Source organism: Helianthus annuus, chromosome 3 (assembly GCF_002127325.2).
Source record: "Helianthus annuus cultivar XRQ/B chromosome 3, HanXRQr2.0-SUNRISE, whole genome shotgun sequence".
Lineage (NCBI taxonomy): Eukaryota > Viridiplantae > Streptophyta > Magnoliopsida > Asterales > Asteraceae > Helianthus > Helianthus annuus.
Window position 1 is genome coordinate 146,768,180 of NC_035435.2, and position 21,136 is coordinate 146,789,315.

At 36.1% G+C, this 21,136-nt stretch overlaps 2 protein-coding genes across 2 annotated transcripts; both read right to left on the minus strand.

The window, feature by feature from the left end:
• Positions 1–4,849: 4,849 nt before the first annotated feature.
• On the minus strand, positions 4,850–5,581 carry LOC110932201. The gene is made up of 2 exons (XM_022175554.1): positions 5,246–5,581; positions 4,850–5,143 (listed from the first exon to the last, which is right to left on the minus strand). Exons 1-2 carry the CDS (start codon positions 5,579–5,581, stop codon positions 4,850–4,852), a joined length of 630 nt encoding a protein of 209 aa, XP_022031246.1.
• Positions 5,582–15,865: 10,284 nt separating this feature from the next.
• On the minus strand, positions 15,866–20,383 carry LOC110928076 (mitochondrial carrier protein CoAc1). Its single transcript, XM_022171296.2, has 7 exons — positions 20,048–20,383; positions 19,068–19,153; positions 18,779–18,986; positions 17,846–17,978; positions 17,554–17,738; positions 16,739–16,843; positions 15,866–16,098 (listed from the first exon to the last, which is right to left on the minus strand). Exons 1-7 carry the CDS (start codon positions 20,201–20,203, stop codon positions 15,997–15,999), a joined length of 975 nt encoding a protein of 324 aa, XP_022026988.1. The 5' UTR covers positions 20,204–20,383; the 3' UTR covers positions 15,866–15,996.
• Between the last annotated feature and the right edge of the window lie 753 nt (positions 20,384–21,136).

The window sequence follows — 21,136 nt, forward strand, 5'->3', positions numbered from 1 at the left end:
GCGAGCGCGCCGTTTTTCCAGTATAAATAGAGGAGTTTGGCACTTGATTTCCTGCGTTGGTTCGACGGTAAAATTCAATTCGTACACCCAGATATCGTCGAAATACTACAAAAACCCACATAATCTCGAAATTCTGCCGCAATAACAGGGTAATAACTCGATCGCTATTACGATTCATTTTCCGACCGATCAATATATCCAATGGATGTTTAAGTGCCGCCCACATTAGGGTTATACTTTGTCGTTCGTCGTTAAATCGATGGATGTTTAAGTATCGCACTTTGTCGTTCGTTGTGAGAATTTGATCTCGTGACGTATCGTAAATGTTGTATTAGTTATTTACCTAGTTTCGTGTGCATCATTTCTTAAATTAGGTATTAGTCTTACCAGTAGACTAATCTTTACCCCCATACACTTACAATCAAAGTAGATGCTAATTCTCAGAAAGATCTGAATCATGAAGCTTGTTAATTCAAATACTGCGTACTTATAATGTGAGTCATTCTCTTTTTATCAAATGTTTTACAATACTCCAAATTATTTTCAGAATTATAATTACAGTGATTAAGTTGATGTAATCACCAAATTACAGCCAGTATGTGGGGTATTGTGCACATTACTACAGTTTTCATCACTTTAGGTGGGCGAACCTAAAATTTAGTGATACGTCATTCATTGGGGCAGCCAATGGTGATATGACCACTGTCACAGATCCGGTCGAGTGACAAATACTGTGGGTAGTTGGTTGATATCAGAAACATATGTAAAAGATCTTAATACTGTAAATTATAACAAACGAGTCGTTTTAGTAAAACTGAATGATTCACTCAGTATTTCCCGCTGACAAAACCTTTTTAAAACGCGTTTCAGGTAATTACAGTAGATTGGAGTAAGAATTGGATCCGGCACTGAAGGACTTCAAGAAGTGGCTTATTTTATCAAACTAATAAATCTTGCTTTATAAAATCAAATTTATTTATATTAAAGCTACCATTGTAAAACATGGGTTTACCCCATCTATTTTATAAATAAAATCCGGTGGTTCTAAACTCTGATATTTTTCCTAACTCACGGTCCTGATGAAATTTCCGCTGCAATGTTTTTCAAAAATAAATCACCGGTACCACTGGGCTGTTCGCGGCTCCCGATTCCATCCAGGGTGGGGTCGGGGGCCGTGACAAAGGGGTCTGACCAAATAGTTCAAGATGCACTTACGCCTCTTGGTGCTAACAATCATGGTATTCATTATTGTTTTTGTGTGTAATCTACGGTACATCATACATCAGTTATATGGAGAATGAAATGAGCTAACTCTCCTATAATCATGGTTCTATCTAAACCAAGTCCTAGGCTCTCAGACATTGAATGTGGACACAACATTATATGGCCAGTCACATGTATACGATCTCTAATATACCCCCTCAGTGTGAACGGGAGTTTAAACGGACGTTCAAACTGGATCGGAATTGTTGAAACAACTATCGAGGTAGGCCCTTTGTGAATATATCCGCATACTGGAGAAGAGGGGACATGTAGGATGCGAACTTGACCCAATCTGACCCGTTCTCGAACAAAATGTATGTCTAATTCAACATGTTTGGAGCGTTGATGTTGAACGGGGTTCTCAGATAAGTATATGGCTGAAATGTTGTCGCAGTAGACAATGGTGGCCTTTCTAACTAGAACTCTTAACTCGAGAAGTAGGTTGCATAGCCATGATGTTTCAGCCACCGCGTTTGCAACGCCACTGTATTCGGCCTCGGCACTGGAACGGGAGACGGTTGGTTGTCGTTTGGACGACCAAGAAATAAGGTTGTTACCTATGAAAACACAGTATCCAGATGTTGATCTGCGGGAGTCGGGACACCTGGCCCAGTCGGCATCCGAATAAGCAACAATAGTGTGGTCAGATTGGGTAGTTAAGCGTATACCGAAATCAATAGTTCCTTGAATATATATGAGGATACGCTTCAGGAAGTTAAAATGTGACTCACGAGGTGCGTGCATGAACAAGCAAACTTGTTGAACAGCATAGGCGATGTCCGGTCTTGTGAATGTTAAATATTGGAGAGCCCCGGCAAGACTACGGTACAATGATCCATCAGGAAGAAGGTTACCTTCGGTTGCACTAAGCTTCGATGATGTGTCAACCGGAGTGTGTGATGGCTTGCATGAAGTCATATTGGCCCGATGTAGAATGTCACGAGCGTATTGAGACTGAGATAAAAACATGCCCGTAGAGTCTCCTTTGACAGAAATGCCCAAAAAATGGTGAAGTGAACCCATGTCGGTCATAGCAAATTCATGGGACAGCAGCTGAATAATATGGCGAAGCAATAAGTTACTAGATGCAGTTAGTATAATATCATCTACATAGAGTAAAAGATAGGCCATAGAGTTTCCTTGGTGAAAAACGAATAATGAGTTGTCACTTAGGCTCCCTTTAAAGCCGTGTTTGGTGATGAACGAAGAGAACCGTTGAAACCAAGCTCTCGGTGCTTGTTTAAGCCCGTAGAGAGATTTGCATAGCCTACACACGTGTCCCGGTCTAGTTGGATCGACAAATCCCGGTGGTTGGTGCATGTATACCAATTCATTTAGCGACCCATGTAGGAAAGCGTTTTTAACGTCTAGTTGATTAATAGGCCAATTTTTCGTCAATGCTATAGAAAAAACCGCCCGGATTGTAGCTGGTTTCACCACGGGGCTGAAGGTTTCATCACAGTCGACACCAACGGTTTGTGATTTACCGTTAACGACTAGACGTGCTTTGTACCTGTCTAAAGAACCATCCACCTTAAATTTGTGACGAAATAGCCAATGACAACGGATAACTGGATGAGATGCTGGACGAGGAACTAACTCCCAAGTACCGTTGTCTAATAGCGCCTTAAATTCTGTATGCATGGCTCGTTGCCAGTGACCATCCGTCAATGCTTTTAAGGGAGAGGTAGGGACTGGTGATATGTTTGAAGGGGTAGAGGTTAATAGGTTGAATTTTAGATTAGGTTTTAGTGTGCCAACTTTGGATCGGGTTGTCATGTGGTGAGTGTTGGATGGTAAGTTAGTGGATGGGTGATTGACTGATTGAGAAGGTAAGGTAGAGGAGATGGTTGGTGGAGTTTGGTGATGGGTAGAGTGGGTATTTAGGTTAGGTGGTGGCGAGATTGGTACAGTGGTGGGTATAGTGGACTGTTGAGGTGAATTAAGGTTTGATGGATTGTTAAGGGGATGTACAGTAGGTGGTGTAGGCAAGGTAGTGGTAGAGGGAAAATTAAAGGAGGTCAATGGTGGTAAAGGATCATCTAAAAACTGGTAGGAGTGTGACGGTGTTGGGTCAGCAAATGGAAAAGATGATTCATCGAAATCAACGTGTCTAGAAATATGGACATTACCGGTTGAAGGATCTAAGCAACGATAGCCTCGAAAGTTTGGCGGGTACCCCAAAAAAATACAGCGGACAGAACGAGCATGCAATTTATTTGGTTGGGTAGAGGACATGTTGGGATAGCATGCGCAACTAAAAACTCTAATGTGGTCGTATATTGGATGACAAAGGTATAGTGCAAAGGTAAGGGTGTTATAATTTAATCGAGTTGTGGGAAGTATGTTATGAAAGTAAGTGGCGGCGTGTAGAGCCTCAACCCAATATTTAGGTGGAATATGAGCATGGATAAGTAGGGCACGAACAATATCGTTGAGTCGACGGATCATCCTTTCGGATTTGTCGTTTTGGGGTGATGTTTGGGGGCATGAAAATCTAAAAACAAGACCATTTGTGGATGCAAATTTGTAGAATTCATGGTTGTCAAATTCCCCTCCAAGGTCACATTGAAAGGACTTGATGTTTTTGTTAAATTGAGTGAGAATGTGTTTGTGAAATTTTACGAAGGTTGGAAATGCTTCTGATTTTAGCCTTAAAGGGTACACGCATACAAAGTGAGAATAGTTGTCAACAAGAAGCATGTAGTATTTGTAGGATGCATGACTAAGGACGGGAGAGGTCCACAAGTCGCAATGGATAATGTCAAACGGTGCAAAAGTGAAGGAGTTTGAATCATAAAATGGAAGTCTCTTGCTATTAGATAAATGACAAGAGTTACAAAATGAAGAAAAATTTTTATTACATGCAAGTTGAAAACGACTAGACATAAATTCTGAAACTTGTGAACTTGGATGACCCAGACGTTCGTGCCATTTATTTGATGAAGAAGCAACAAAAACTTGAGTTGGTGAAGTGAATGGGTAGAATCCAACAATCGGCAACGTTTCACGATTACCTACAAAAATATTGGCGTTAGTAGACGTAGTAAAATGAGAGTTAATTTTACCCTGATCCGAGGTGATGTGTGATGAAGCTCCGGTGTCAAAGTTCCACGTGGGGTCTGGTTGATTCAGATTGAGAGTGGACAAGGCTGCACCAAGTTCTGTGGGTTGAAGTGGATCGATGTTGGGCTGCATGGGATAAGTTGGGTTGCATGGGTATGGCGGCTGTGGTGGAGTGACAAGACCGAACCCGGGTGGTGGTGGGTGAGGCTGCTGGGTTTGAGGGTTTAATGGGGGCAGTAGGACGGTTCCACGAGGAGGTCCAGGGTGAATGAGCGGGGTGTGGGGAGGGAGGTGGAGCATTCCACCAACCGTAGGAGCCATAGTTTGGAGGGTGGGAGCCATAGTTTCCATAGGAACCGTAGGAGTTGTGATATGAATGTCTCCCACGACCACGGCCTCCTCGCGAGTAACCACGACCACGGCCTCGGCCACGGTAGTTTGATCGCTGTGGGTATGAGTCAAAATGTTGAGAGGGATTGTAGGATTGTGGAGGTAGCGGGTTAGGGGATGACTGTGGCTGCTATGAATGGGGATGCGGTGTTTGAACAGGATGGGTCATGGGTGCGGGTGGACCTTGTGATTTGTTAGCAGCTACAAGGGTTGGTTGGGAGGGTAGTTGTTGTTGTGTAGCTTGTCGACGTTGTTCCCGATCCAACATTTCTCTTGCATTATCCCATGACGTGTCTGACTGCGTGATAAACGAAGCTACTGTGTCAAACTCACTTGGAAGACCGAGGAGCATTTGCAATACAAGTCGTGATTCTGAGACTAGGTGATCCACATCGTTGAGTTGGTCTGCCAAATCTTTCATTTTCTAAAAATAGGCACTCAGAGATGTACAAGAAGCCATAGTGGTAGTGGTGAATGCATGTTCAAGTGTGGCTGCCCTAGAATTTTTATTATTGAGAAATATAACCTTAATCCGGTCCCAAGCTTGTTGAGCGGTTGAATCAGCCTCTAAAACGCGAACCAATAGATCGTCTGATAGAGTTCCATAGATCCATTGAAGAACAATGGAGTCTATTTTGGACCATGCTTCATAGGACGGATCTGTTGCAGCAGGTGGTGGTGTTTCATCAATGTGATCCAATACATCGTATCCGTGTGCATGAAGTTTGAATAATTTCACCCAGGAAGAGTATGTTACTTTTTCGCCATCAAGAATCCGGACTTTATTCTGTATATTTGTGACAGAATATACTGGATGTAGGGCTTTAGCATCAGCGTCGTTTGCATTGTTAGCGTCTCCCATGTTTGATCGAAATCAACTGGGCTGCGATTTGTGAGGCTGTGATTGATGAAGGCTGGATGTGATTGATGAAGGCTGATCAAAAAAAGGAGATGATTATTAGCTCTGATACCATGCTAACAATCATGGTATTCATTATTGTTTTTGTGTGTAATCTATGGTACATACATCAGTTATATGGAGAATGAAATGAGCTAACTCTCCTATAATCATGGTTCTATCTAAACTAAGTCCTAGGCTCTCATACATTGAATGTGGACACAACATTATATGGCTAGTCACATGTATACGGTCTCTAATACTTGGATGTAGGGAACATAGGGATGGGTGGGGGCCCGATAATGGTTCGGGTGACAGGTCAGGTGTGATGACTTCAATTCCATGGGAATTTTTCAATAACTAGGCTGGAAAGGAGGGTATTGCTCCCTCTGATCAATTGCATTCAGGGGTAGGAATGGTCTTTCTTCCACAGGATGAAGATTTGTCAAAACATGTACATAAACTATATGCTTGATGAGTTTGTTGGGAGTTAAAGACAGAGTCCGAGTAAGGGTTTTTAATTACCATCAGATAAGTATCTTTTTCGGAATAAATATTGTATATTATTAAGATTTTGGCTAGGATTATAATTTTAATTTTAGTTCTTCAAGTATAATTTGCACCATATTGTTTTTTTTCCAAAATAAACCATCAAAAGATCTACTTTCAACTATTACTAGAGCGATCCCTCGCGATGCGACGGAGTGGACAATTTCAACACAACACATACTTCATTTTATTTATTTATTTATTTATTATTATTATTATTATTATTTTTTATTATTATTATTTTCATATGAGGTGTTACCGTTATTTATTTGTATGCCTAATTGTTGTACTTTGTTTGGATGTATATGACTATATGATGGGCATATGAACTTCATGCACAGATATGAGGAGGTACACCCATTTTATATTTTTGTTTTAATTTAGTTATTAAAATTTTGGTTCTTTTATTTACCAGAATTAATATTTTCTTTCAGGTTCGTTACTTCCCTTCGAGGTATCACTGTGTTCGACATGCTCAGCAATACCGATCAATGCGGCTAGGGTTACTAGAACCATGGTTGTAAAAGTCGATACGCGCTCTCTAGTCGGGTTCGGGAGTACTCGGGATGTACTCGGCTTAGGCAGAGATTACTCGGGGAGTAATTGGCCTAGGCGAACAATACTCGGGCCTCGGCGGCCTACCTTGTAGCGAGTACTCGGGGAGTACTCGGAGTCTAGTCGGGACTTTTACAACCATGACTGGAACCATGAGAGGGTGAGTTTCTTGCCTCATTGGTGTCTTCTAGCCGAATGACGTTATTTGATTTTAGAGGGTAAATTTGACGGGTTGGTAAGGGGCCAAATGAGTTGAGATCAAAATGCGTTGGGTTGGGTTGGATTCACCCGCAAACACTTTTATCCATTTTTTTATTTTCATATATAGTTGATTATGTCTATAAAAATCGACATCATTGTTAAGCTATGAATGGTTTGATCTAATTCTGGTTTTATTTTAATGGTCCAATGGTTATATAATAACAAAAACTATCTAGAAAAGAAATGCTCAAAGGTGTATTTTTAGTGAACAAAACCATATGTGTTGTACTAATTATAAACAAAAGTTCAAATTTTTCAACAAAAATGTTTCTGGTCTACTCGACCAACCCGTTTCAACCTGTATAGTCACATCTTTTGACCTGTTAACATATCTTAAATATGTTATCAGGATGCCAACTCCCCTATATAATTCATTTTGTGTTCTTTTTATTTCAGTTTTATTCTAAAATTAAAAGAGAAACAACAAGTATTGGAGGCGGAGAAAATTTAATGTGAGGCAAGAACCAAGGTAACTCTCTATGATCATTATCAGTTCATTTGTTTTTCTCGTCTATTTTCTTAATTTCTTTATGGCTATGCCATGCCAGCTTGAAGTTTATATGTTGTGTATCGAAAAGGAAGCAACCCTGAAGCAACTCAGAGAGAGTTTGTAATTTAAGGCAAACCCAAAGCCAACCTTCTATCATGAGGGCCCACCGCCAAAGGTTGACCTAAAGAAGGTAATTTATAAAGCATTTAGCTTCTTATGGCTTCTTAACACATACTGAATTTGTTATTTAAGGCAAACCTAATTTCTATAAACTTATTGTTACATCTTTGTAATGCATACTACTTTTTGAATTTGTTTCTAATGTGTTACACATATATGCTGCCAGTACAATGTCAAAAGATTGATTAAGCATTACAAGGGGTTTGCCAGATTAGCAACTACATTCAGGCTCATGGCGAAGGCCCATGGAGATGCTTGGTTGAAAATGTTGGTACGTTTATGTGCATACGGGCTGAATTTGTATACATTTATTGTCATTTCGTTTTTAACATGTACGTATATGATATACAATATATGTATGTCTTTTTTAGAACTGTTCAGAAGCGGAAAGAGTTGCAGATTGAAATAGATTGACTACTTGATATTAGATTTAAGAAGAGGTAATATATCTAAGCAGGCTAGCCGCACTAATTGATTTTTGTTTATGACTTTGTTTAATAAACCAAATCACAATCAACTCACTCACGTTTCTACGTTGCTTTTGATTTTTGGTAGTCTTTGTATAATAAGCCAAATCGCCATCAAGTTAATTAAGTTTCTACGCCGCCGCAACGCGCGGCGGGAAAAATGTTGTATTTATGTGAAGCAATATCTGTAAATAAAATCTATACAACCTAATAAAAGCCATAATTAGGGGACACATGTCCTCCATCTAGGGTCTCTAAACCTCATTTTCCCGCCAAAACTCTTCCCATTCCCTATGGTGCAATGCTATGGATGATCCATATTACGAAAACGGGTCAAAGATTGCGAACATATATAATCACATAACCCGTTTGTTAACTCTCATAACTCTCACAAAGTTTCAAATCAGCAGCCGCGATTAGGGTTTTCTCCCTTCGAATCCAATCAAACAATCAAATATCAAAGGTATATCTTCATCAAATAATTCTCTGATTTCCTGTTAAGTTCTTCGATTGGAATGTAAACAACATCTTCATCTTATCAGTCTTTTCGTTGATCATCAATAGTTCCGTTTATACATACGGATTTTGTTACTGATTTTGTCATTCCAATCTGTCAATCTCTGATTTCATGGTTCATTGATCTTCATTCTTTTATACCTAGGGTTTCTTGCTATTCGATCTGTATACTTCTCTTACACATAAATGTTGTCTCCAACAAGGTATGATTCTGCTATATTGAAAATTTGTATCGATTGATTCTTTTTTAGAGATTGTAAATGTGTATCCATTGATTCTTTTTATGGTTTTAAAGATCTTTGTTATTTCAATAAATCTTAGTGAATCATACTTTTGATCTTTATTCTTCCTTTATGTTTTTGATTCAGTGAGTTTATCTTCAATATGTTATATATTATTGATCTATCGTAATAGATATGATTGTTATCTCTCCCTTTAGTGAATGATTTTTCATGTTAATGTTGTTTTTTTGCTTAAGGATTTGATATTGTGATTGATCATCGGATTATGAGTGTTGTGTTTGTAATTTGTTGTTAGGCAAGATAAATTTGTGGAAATTTAGAAGTGTTTGGTTGTTTTTTATTTCATTATATTGTCGAATCTTTGCTCCACCTTTCTATTGTTTTGTTTGAAGATTGATTGAATATCATATGTGTTCTTGGAGTTTAATGGTTTGATCGTTGATGTTTGACAATTGAATTTCGGATCATGATAACTGTTCGGTACTATCCATCAGTTTGTTACAAAATTATTATTGTTAATTATTATTTCCTTATTTAGAGAATAGATAATAACTTGTTTTTGAATTCAAAAATTTGATTTGGATGATAATATGGAAGTAAACGATTTGGAGTTAATAACATTAATTGGATTTTCTTTTTAGGTGGGTTCAATGTATCTACACATGTTAGTGGTTTAAAATTTAAAATTTTATATATAATTTTGATTAAATTCTTCCAACATATTATAGTAATTTTAAATTTAAAATATATTTGACTTATTTTTAAATAAAGTTACCTTAAATAGAAGTGGACTTCATTCGTTTTTTATAATCGCTAATTATCCCCTAATTTTTAGTAACCTCTAATCAACAATTATTGGTTTCTATATAACTAATTAGATTCAAATTATTCATTCAACAATTATATTAAAAACATTTATTGATTGTTACCATATTTGCTTTAAATCATTAAAATAATAGATACGAAATTGACTTTTGAACTTTCAGTGTATTTTAGATGATTATGTCCCTCAAGATACTAGCATTTGTATGTTTTCTAATATCGTTCTAATTATTAGAAGTCTGTTTAAAGAATATATTAATATTCTTAAAAAACGTCAAAAAATGTGTTTTTAGTATTTTTGACTGATAATTTCCTTATTTAGATGATAGATAATAACTTAATTTAAAATTCAAAATTTTGATTTGGAGGATATTATGGAAATAAACGATTTGAAGTTAATAACAATAATTGGATTTCCTTTTTAGGTGGGTTCAGTGTATCTAGACATGTTAGTGGTTTAAAATTTAAAATTTTAGATATAATTTTGATTAAATTCTTCCAACATATTATAGTAATTTTAAATTTAATTATAGTTTGACTTATTTTTAAATAAAGTTACCTAAAATAGAAGTTGACTACATTTATTTTTTATTATTGTTAATTATCCTAATTTTTAATAAACTCTAATCAACAATTATTGGTTTCTATATAACTAATTAGATTCAAATTTTCAACAATCAAATTAAAAACGTTTATTGGTTGTTACTATATATGCTTTAAATCATTAAAATAATGGATACGAAATTGACTTTGAACTTTTAGTGTATTTTAGATGATTATGTCCATCAAGATGCTAGCATTTGTATGTTTTCTAATATCGTTTTAATTATTAGAAGTCTGTTTTAAGAATACATCAATACTCTTAAAAAACGTCAAAAAATGTGTTTTTAATATTTTTGGCTGATAATTCCTTATTTAGAGGATAGATAATAACTTGATTTTAAATTTAAAAATTTGATTTGGAGAATAATATGGAAGTAAACGATTTGGAGTTAATAACATTAATTTAATTTCCTTTTTAGTTTGGTTCAATGTACCTAGACATGTTAGTGGTTTAAAATTTAAAATTTAAAATTTTATATATAATTTTGATTAAATTCTAACAACATATTATAGTAATTTTAAATTTAAATTATATTTGACTTATTTTTAAATAAAGTTAACTGAAATAGAAGTTGAGTACATTCATTTTTTATAATTGATAATTATCCCCTAATTTTTAATAACTTCTAATCAACAATTATTGGTTTCTATATAACTAATTAGGTTCAAATTATTCAACAATCATTTATTGGTTGTTACCATATATGCTTTAAATCATTAAAATAATAGATACGGAAGAACTTTTGAACTTTCAGTGTATTTTAGATGATTATGTCCCTCTCAACCTGAAGCGGTGTTGTGCCTTCCGGTTTATATCCTGTTAACCAGGTAACTTAAACGATTTTTTTTGGATTAATGAATGTATAATAGTCTATTAACTCCAAAACACATTAATGTTTGTCAAAATCAAGGGACAACAACATAGAATAGTATGGGATCTACTCCACATTGGGCATAGCAGGTTTTTGGTCCACATGCAAGTTCTAACTTCTCTGCTGCTGTAGAATCATCAGTATTGGTGGAACTCACCCATTAGTTAAAAATATTAGTTTTAAATTTACTCCAAATAGATAAACACAACTTGAAGTATTTAAATTCATATTTTAGCTCCTTTATACTTTATTTCTTTTCTAAATATTTACTACTTGAGCAGTCCATGAAAGTAGTAAATTTTGTAAAAATAAAAGAAGAACTTGATTCGGAGTTTGGATACTTTTTATGTATAAAAAAATGTAGAATTATCTCCAGCTACAAATCTATGCTTTTCTTATTTGGTTTGTTTGAAATTCATTTGGTTTGTTTATTGTAAAATGCTTTATAGTGGCAAAGTGTAACGAACAAAGGCAATGATGTGGAGCAGTGCATGTCACAGATGAGCTTCAAATCAACTTACCTAATATATAATTAGTGATTAGAAGTAATGCAATGATTAATTAGCAAGGAATGATTAGCAACCTCATTATACTTTCAAAAAAGGTAATTTAAAATTCTTAAATTTTAAGCAAGAAATATGATAATTTAAATATTTAATAAGTATCTATGTTTGAGCAGGATGCCTTTGATACGTTTGGGATTCCTCATGAGGTTAAAGAAAGCGTATTCGAATTGGTTGCAGCAATTTTATGGCTCAAGAATATTTCGTTTGTAGTAACTAATAAAGAAGAACACGTTGTGCCTAAGGCTGATGAAGGTAAACAAAATTCTTTAATTGGTTATTAGTGTTTGGAGAAACTGATCTTTGTTTTGTTTTTGTTATATGGATCACAATTATGTCTTTTAATTTGTTTTTGTTATATGGATCACAATTATGTTATTTAATTCTTTGTTTTGTTATATGGATCACAATTATGTCTTTTAATTCTTTATTTTTGAAGTTACTTTAATTTGTTTTTGTTATATGGTTCACAATTATGTCTTTTATTTGTTGGTGTGTTCTTGAGTGCAAAAGATTTCATTTTTAATTTGCTTTTCTTCTTTTTTTTAATTAGTTTTCTTATTTGTGTGTTTTAAATTAGGGGAAATCTTGGTTTTTGAAATATGTTAATTCGTTTTTAGGAGTTTATGGATCAAAGTAATTGGGTAAAAAGTCAATATGGATTCAGGCTTTCGATTCGATTGACCCAAATCATTTTTAATTTAGTAGTATTTTCATTTTCTTGAACAAAATGATCTATGATGTTTTGGCATGTTTTCAGTATTTATATTATCTGTTTGACCCACTTAGAGAGAAAACATAACATGAATCACAACCCAAACATAAAATCTATATAACCTTTGATACTATTATCTGCAATTCTTGATTTTATGGCTTTTAAACGGGTAGCCATGAGGTATTATCATTTGTCATCTAAGTGAATCTTATTTGAGTAGTAACAAGCCAACTTCATTAATTTTCCACTTCAAATACTTGGCAATTTCTATCGTTTTTTGAGGTTTGTTTATTTTTAGTTCCAGGTTCTACTTTCATTTTTCCTTCTATAAATCTATAATATGCAGGGTTGTTACCATAATGAATGAAACATTAAAGCATGCCGAATGCTTGCCGACTCGGACATGCTTTGGCATGACGCAATATTGTGAAGGAACCCTTGAGGCCATCAGGTAATTGTGCAATTTCGGGTGTGTCGTCGTTCCTTCACAGAATTTTGGATATGTATTTTTTAGTTTTCTATCTTTTGAGTTTTTACTTGCAAATTCCTTATTCTAATTCAAGATAATGTGAAACATTTTTGAGTTTTTCTTTGTCGTTCCTTTGTTAAGATAATCATAAACTTAAAAGGTTTTTTTTTTTTAATTCAAGATATATTGAAGCTTTGCAAATTTTTAGGCCCTTCAAAGTTGTTCATGTTCGTCAAAGCTCCTTCTTCTTTCAATATGCCTCTCCACTTTCTTCTCAAGCGTGATTATAGATTCAATAAAAAGGTAATGTTTAATTATCGGAACATTTTTATTTGAGCGTGTTGATGGCTTCAAAAGACCTATATTATTTTAAGTACTTTTAGAATGACCAGCTCTTTTTAAATTATTAAATCGTATCAGGTTTTCTTTACTAATGGTTCCTCTTATGAGCAACTTCACTAATAAGTGATAACATATATATTGTATATATTCATGCAAATCTATAACCTAGAGCTTGATACTGGACGTTCATATTTATTTGTTTGTTATCTATTTTTTTTTTGCCACATTTACAACTCCATCTAGAGTTTCAAGTTATAGTTGTTTTTAGAGGTTGCAAGATTAATGGGATGGGTAATTGGTCAAAACGGGTAGTAGGTTTGGATCATATGTGATGCTGTCCTTTTTACAACTCTATTTAGATTTACAGGCTACACTTGCATGTAGAGGTGGCAGGTTGGGTCACATGCTGAAACAATTAAATTTTAGTTGCTTAGGCAAAGCTTTTTAAAGGCGTTTGGAGAAAAGGATACTAGAGTTGACCAATCAAGCCAAGGTAAGACTAACAAATTTTATCAAGCTTTGATCTTTGACTACAACAAATGATCAGTTCGAAATAAAAGCAGCCTGATATTTTCTAAATGTCGTTACAATTGATCATTTTATCTTAAGGCTTCCTAATCGCATAAATACACTAATTTGCAGTTTCACCTATAAGTAATAAAAATTCTTCTTATTGTTGTGACCTTATAAACTCCATTTCCTTAGTCATGTCCTGAACAAAATGTAACTGAAATCTTTGGAAAATTTTTCTTGGAGTGGTCTGAACCTTTGATCATATTTGCTTTATGCAGTGGCAACTGATCTATGAAGGACTGAAGAGGCGAAAGATCGGTTTTTTCAGCATTATTCCTATCGGCACCAAAGCTGCCAAGGTATAGACCCACATTTAAAACATTCTCAAACTTACATTCCTTCATTTATTACAATTTAGGAGTGTTTGGTTTTAAAAAAAAGACCAAGTTCTTATCAGATGGATATAAAACACAACCCAAATGGGTTTGAGTGAAGAGTCAAAAAGTCATAACTCTTCAACTTTTAATATAAACAAACTGAGTCAGTTGAAATGGGGTATGTATACTAATAGTTTTTCATCCATATTTATAAACCTGTTGTAAATAAATAATGCACTAAGTGTGATAATTAAAGACAATATTATCACATTAATAATATGCATTTAGGAGTTTTATGCACGGTTATGATGAACCACAACTCAAATGGGGTTGAGTACCAGGTGAAAACGTTAAATAAGTCCTCTTAACACAACTTTTATTAAATAACCGGTGCAACAAAGATTATTATTATTACAATAATAGCTGTAATTAACTACCTATTTGATCCGTTTGAGATAAGAGACAAATCACATGGTTTAACGACTCATCTTTCGCTTATTCTAGCATCTGTCAATTTAGGAAAACCAAGATTGTAAAACATATTTCATTCCTGTTCTTTGTAGGTTATCGAGAAAGTTTTGCTAGCCCTCAATGGCCCATTGAGCCAAATCGCCTTCCGTGTGACAACCATGGATGTCTCAGACTTGACCGTGAGAATTGAAAGGTCGTCTACTTATGACTAGGACAAGGCCGCCACAAGCAACTTTTGAAGGTTTGTAAAATGAAAATAATCAAATTATCTTTTATCTGTTATATAAGGTTTAATGTCGTCGGGAGAGGTGATTTGATGAAGGTTATACGAAGCGAAGGGATTGGAAGATTATAATTCTATGGTCGGATGTTTAAGCAGGTTGTACGAAGCGAAGGGATTGGAGAATTATACATTGGCCTTAGGAGAGACCATGGATTTATACATTTCATGATTCTAAATCTGTATATAGTGAGTATCATAAACTTTATATCTACTAAGAATGTATTCATGCCTTACAGTTTCGTTACATGACTCATGCACCTCATAGCAATATGTTCTAAAGTTGTATATACTACATCGAGTGAGTTTGAAGTTATAATGGTTCTGAGATTGTATATCGTACATCAATTGGGTATGAAATGATTAAAGGTTGTAAATAGTACATCAGATTGATATTTGTAAGTTTGTCATTATCATATTGAAGAAAATGGAGTATTTTATTCTTTTTTCAAAAATTAAATATTTATTAACACTTCATTTTTAAAGGTTGTCATAATCATATGTGCCAGTTTTAGTGGTTTTAAAATGTACATTTTTAAAGGTACAATTTGGTATAATGTTCTATTAATTTGTTTTTGTTGAAATTTAATAATTTCATGCGTACAGTTTGTTTATGATCACTTTAGACGTAATTTTTTTTTCAAAAAATAAGAAAACATATCATTTTCCAACACCACGAAATTCGCAGGTATTAGCACTAGTAACATATTATAACACTTGATTCTTGTGTGTTTGTTTGAAGAGATTTAATTATGATGTAAAATGTTCATAGTTTTTTTTTTTTTTTTTTTTTTGAAATATATTAAGGGGCAACACTTTATGGCATGTTGAAATAGTTTGGGTGTAGGGACATGGGTGGCAAAATGGGCATCTGGGTAACATGTTAAATCGGTAAAATTTTGAAATAGTTGGGTCCATCAGTTTATTAAAATTCATAAACAAATAATCTTTTCGTTTAGAATTCAAAGGAAAAAATATTTGTGTTCATAGATTCATTCACGTTGTTACTATATAATAAATCAACGTAACCCGTCCATCGGACGGGTATTAAACTAGTTCCTTGTAGTTTTAAACAATGGATGGTGAAATTTTTTAAACAGTCGAGGCTGATTTTGTTTTTTGTCGAGGAGGTATGCGGAGCGATAACTTCATCATGTCATATGTAGCAAAGCCGATCGCCATCGAAGGGACAATCTGCCAACAAAGGTGAATACGCGTTAGTATGTACGATTTGCTCATTTCGTATGAATATACCTAACAATCATGATTCATTCTTATATGTAAACAAGTTGATTTAGTTATATTTTGTTAGCTAAACTGGTTCATATTGGTAACTCTATTATACATGTCTAAATGGGTCATTTCTACAAAACTTAGAATGGGTTCACCCTGCCAATGCATGATGGCATTACCAATTAATCGCCGTTGTCGACCACTGCCTTCACCACTTGCCATCAAAGAACGCCGCCACTGTCACCACACCCGCCATCACTGCCTTTGCCACCACCACCATCGCCACTAGTCGCCATAATAACAAATATAGTGTGTGAACCTATTTTGATTTTTTTTTTCTTTCTAAAATGACTGTTTCAACCCAAACCATTTGGTCCGTTCCCATCTGTTCTTGAACCCAATTAATATTTTTTACTTATGTCCGTTTTGACACGTTAGACAACCCGAAGCATTTTTTAGGCTTATGTGTGGATGAAGAAAGTAATAGGTAGCAAATTTGATGCATTTACTCAAATAGTAGAATAATCATACTTGGAGATGTATTCATAATAATAACCCAGAAAGAAACTTAATTCGTATGCATTGAGTTTGAGAGCATGACCTTGATGTAATTAATACCGAGGCCAGCAAACAATTGCCTCCAACCTTGTTCAGAAACTATTGTGGTAAATGCCTTCCATGTATTCTTGTATCTACCACTATCAACCTACAACCACATAAAATCATCAAAAAAAATCATGAAAAAACAACAAAAACAACCATACCCAATAAATCCAACAAATAGCAAAGCTATTGGTAAGGTATGGAAGAGTGGGATGCAGGCAGACCTAACCTCTATCCCTGGGGTGGTGATGGACGTGGACGGTGGGTGGTGGTAGACGGTGGTGGATGGTGGTGGTGGTGGTGGTGGTGATGGACGGTGGTGGGTGGTGGGTGGTGGTGGACGTGGACGGTGGGTGGTGGTAGACGGTGGTGGATGGTGGTGGTGGTGGTGATGGATGGTGGTGGGTGGTGGTGGTGGTGATGGACGGTGGTGGGTGGTGGTGGTGGTGATAGACGGTGGTGGTGGTGGTGATAGACGGTAGTGGGTGGTGGTGGTGGTGGTGGTGATGGATGATGGTGGGTGGTGGTGGTGGTGATGGACGATGGTGGGTGGTGGTGGTGGTGGACGGTGGTGGTGGGTGATATTGTTTAACCCTTTGCAGACCTTAGAAGATCTTAGTGGGCCAAGTCTGCACCAAGAAGAGCTCGCGCAGACGTTTTTTAATGAAACGTCTACGAAAAAACAAACAGTCTGCAGATGGCAATGTCTGCGCGTCGCAGACAAAAAAGCCTGCGCAGATCTTTTTTAGAAAAACAAACACCACCTAAAACTACCAATAACACGAGTCACATATAATCAAGATAGAAACCAACCTGCATCTGTCTTTTAACAACGTCTAACGGGTACGTGACACTTTGGCCGAGCAAACCAGACAAAGCACCACATGACAGACTCATTACGATCGATCTCTGATGCTCCTCGGAAACATGTCTCTTCAATTCTTCATAAATGCAAAACCGCATACCAGCATATGGCAGAATGGCCATCAGAGTCGGACCTATAACAATTGATACTTTTTTAAAACGACTTGATATATCATATGCTTAAAAGTTTTCAAGATTAATAATAAAAACTAGAATAACAATGCATATGAATACAACATACCAATGCCTCGATACAACCCACGCACCCCACTCTCCCTATAAACACCCCCTAACACACTTTTAATGCCACTGTTGCGAGGTTGGGCAATAAAGTTTCTAGAACCACTCTCCAAACTTGCTTTTGCGTCCACAACCTTTAAAGCCATGTAGAGACCAATAAGAATGATAAGAAAAATGGCACTACGGGACAGGGGCGGATCTAGGCCACTTTTGTGGGTTCTCAGTAACCTATTCGATTTGGAAAAAATGAAAAAAAAAACTAGCGAGAACCTTGTATGATTTGGAAAAAAATAATGAGAATCTATCAAAAAGGAACCTAGTGAAAAAAATTCTTAGATCCGTCACTGCTACAGGAAATTAGGCATTTGCGAACATAAAGGCGCTCACAAAAATCCTCATGGGCGCCATTTGCAATCCGATTTACAACTAGTGACTATTTTGCGACCAAGTTACGACTGGGCATTTGCGACTAGTGATTGTTTAAACTTGAATTTTTATGTTTTTCTTTCAAGTATTTTGTGACCATAATTCTTTTGGTCTTAAATTTTTATTTTTCATATATTTGCAAACAGTATTTACAGTAATTATTTTTCATTTTTTATGAATTTTGTTGTTATGGACTAATACCATTGCAAGGTATGAGACTTGTCCCACATCGGTTGTATGGGCAACTGATGTGGGGTTTATATACCAAATGGGCCCTCTCACCCACAACACTCGTGTTTTGGGTTGAGTTCTCTCGTTTGGTATGTAACAGATCCTTTACAAACCAGAAGATGTTGGTTGGTCACTAATTTTATGTCCATTATGGTTTCCGACGCAAATTTTGCAACGTGTTTTTTTTGTCACAAGTGCCGAGTTTTCTAACGGTGAAATATTTATAAAAAATATTTTAGACATAGTTAGGACACACATATGTCATGCAAGAACTCACTCCATGGGCGAGTATGGTGCGAGCCAAATCAAGGGGATATGTGCATAGAATAGCCGTCCCGCCGGCTGCTGAACCGGCTAAAAGATCCACAAGTGGACCTGATCTAAATATAGCGTAGTTGTCTAGCATCCAACATTTGTATCGCTCATATGTCATGAAATATAACGATGAATATGGAATAATTCGAATAACACTAGCACCGTTTCCTCTAAAACAACATTAAAAACCTGGTTAGTTCGTGTCGAAAATTTATGTTTAATTAAAAAAAAAAGGAAACTTGAAGCCATACTTGTAGAACCCTGCAAACCCTTCATGTTTTAGTAGCCTTTTGAGCGATTGACGGACTCCCATAGAATGATATCCTTCGGTTCGTGTCTGAATATTCAAATAATTGAACATACAATTAGTGAACATAAACACACCGGGGGAAATTTTCCAACTAAAAGTTCGAATGGAAATAAAACGTCAAAAAATTCTACATATTTCCAACAAAACACGACATAAAACCCAAATTTAATGACATATTTCCGACCATTTTCCAACCAAAAAATATTCATTTTAGGCTGGAAGGTATGGTGAGGCTCATCCCCAAGGGATGGGCCGCCACGTAGACCGCCACGTAAGCGGGTGTGATGATGGGCCTAAAGGGGATGGACCTATGGAGTGGGGGATGAACCCCTTTATATATGTGTATGTATGTATAGGTGTGTGTGAGGGGTGAGGCACGGCTTGGGCGGCTGTGGGGGGACGGCGGCGACGAGCCTGGGGCGGCGACGGAGCAAGGGGGTGGGGTGACTGGGGCGGCGGCAAGAGGATGGGCCTGAGGCCGTCCCCCATACCTTCCGGTCTTATACATATGACATCAAGCTGTCGGAATTTTCTGACATTTTTCCGACAAAAGATTATTACTTGTTATATGTTTAACGTGTAGGAATAATTTGTTTGGAAAACTTTTCTCACATTTTTAGTCAGAAATCTACTTTTAGTCGAAAACTGTTGGTAAATGTTGTTTTCTACGCATTGCTGACGAATATTGACGTCAGAAATGAACCTGTTTTCTAGCAGTGAGCAATGGCGTACCCATAAATTATTTTCTAGGGGTGCAGACGAGGGCTTCAACTATATTTTCAAGAGGTGCGATCACGTTTTTTGCCTAAAAAATACACTAATTTTTTTTCAAGAGATGCACCCGCTCACTCACCCACCCATCAACATAGGTCCGCCCCTGACAGTGGCAACAAGAATGAAAGTCGAGTATCGAAATCCTACCTGCACCAAGATCTTGATCCTTTCCAATGGAGCAACCGCGGATTTGGAAAATCCTCCAGCGACACCTCCGGCCATTAGCTCCTTTACATACACCGGCAAGGTGTCTAGAGCCGAACCCTCCTTAATCGACCAAGAAATACCTTGCGAAGAAGCCATTTTCGACACTTCCTTTTACCAAAAATCGAACCTCCTATAAATTGTTCATAAATCCTAAGAATATTCTTAATGTTCCATCGAACTTGTAATTTGAAACACTCTTTTTCTCATCTATTTCCACCAGTTTTGCTCGAGTCAACGTAGACAAAACGGCCACAAAAAATATACTACAAAAAACAACAACCAGAATCCAGATACATTAAAACAGTAACATTAAAAAAGAAGATTAAGAACCATGCAACCTAAACCGATCGAACTGCATAAAATAAAAATGTTTAGTGTGTTCAAAAAGCAGCATTGCATGAAGGTGAACACGTGTGAATTGCTTCGCGTCACCTGTCATTGATAGTCATGGACTCATCGTTTAAGTTCTTTTTTTGTAATGTAAAATTAATTTGTAAATATTTATTGTAGGAAAGATGTGATATTGTCCACACTTATTTTCAGTCGTTAGGGCATAAAGAATGTAAAACAAAGTATTAGATTAACTTCTAGTGACTACATTTAACTTTTTGTGACCAGAAATTAATGTACACTTCTGCACCCTTGGGGAAATCAGGGATATGCCATATCCGGTTAATAAAATAAATTGCCGATTTTAACTAGTTTTTTATGAAAATATTATTTGACTACTGGACATCTTTCCATTAATTTTTATTCTTAATTTTATTTATATACATTGATTCAAGAAATTGTAACTAACATCTCAAAAATATTGAATATACTCGAAGGACTAAAAGTGTCAAAACGATAATTGAATGACCAAAATCACCAACACGTAAAGCTGGAATAAGAGACCAAAAATTTCAATTTGATAAATATATAAGTGTACGGCCGTATAAGATGCCAGCATACAAGTTACAACATTGTTGAGAGCCACATCGGCCCTTGCATTAGGTAACACCAAAAACTGTGATAAAATGTTATTGGACC

Coding starts and splice junctions, on each gene's coding strand:
- LOC110932201 (XM_022175554.1), bottom strand. CDS start 5,581: ATGGGAGACGCTAACAATGCAAACGACGCTGATGCTAAAGCCCTACAT. Junction 5,144..5,245: donor AAGCTTGGGACCGGATTAAG/GTTATATTTCTC, acceptor GCCTATTTTTAG/AAAATGAAAGATTTGGCAGA.
- LOC110928076 (XM_022171296.2), bottom strand. CDS start 20,203: ATGGCTTCTTCGCAAGGTATTTCTTGGTCGATTAAGGAGGGTTCGGCT. Junction 19,154..20,047: donor GGATCAAGATCTTGGTGCAG/GTAGGATTTCGA, acceptor TTGAATATTCAG/ACACGAACCGAAGGATATCA. Junction 17,979..18,778: donor GCACCATACTCGCCCATGGA/GTGAGTTCTTGC, acceptor ATGGCTTTAAAG/GTTGTGGACGCAAAAGCAAG.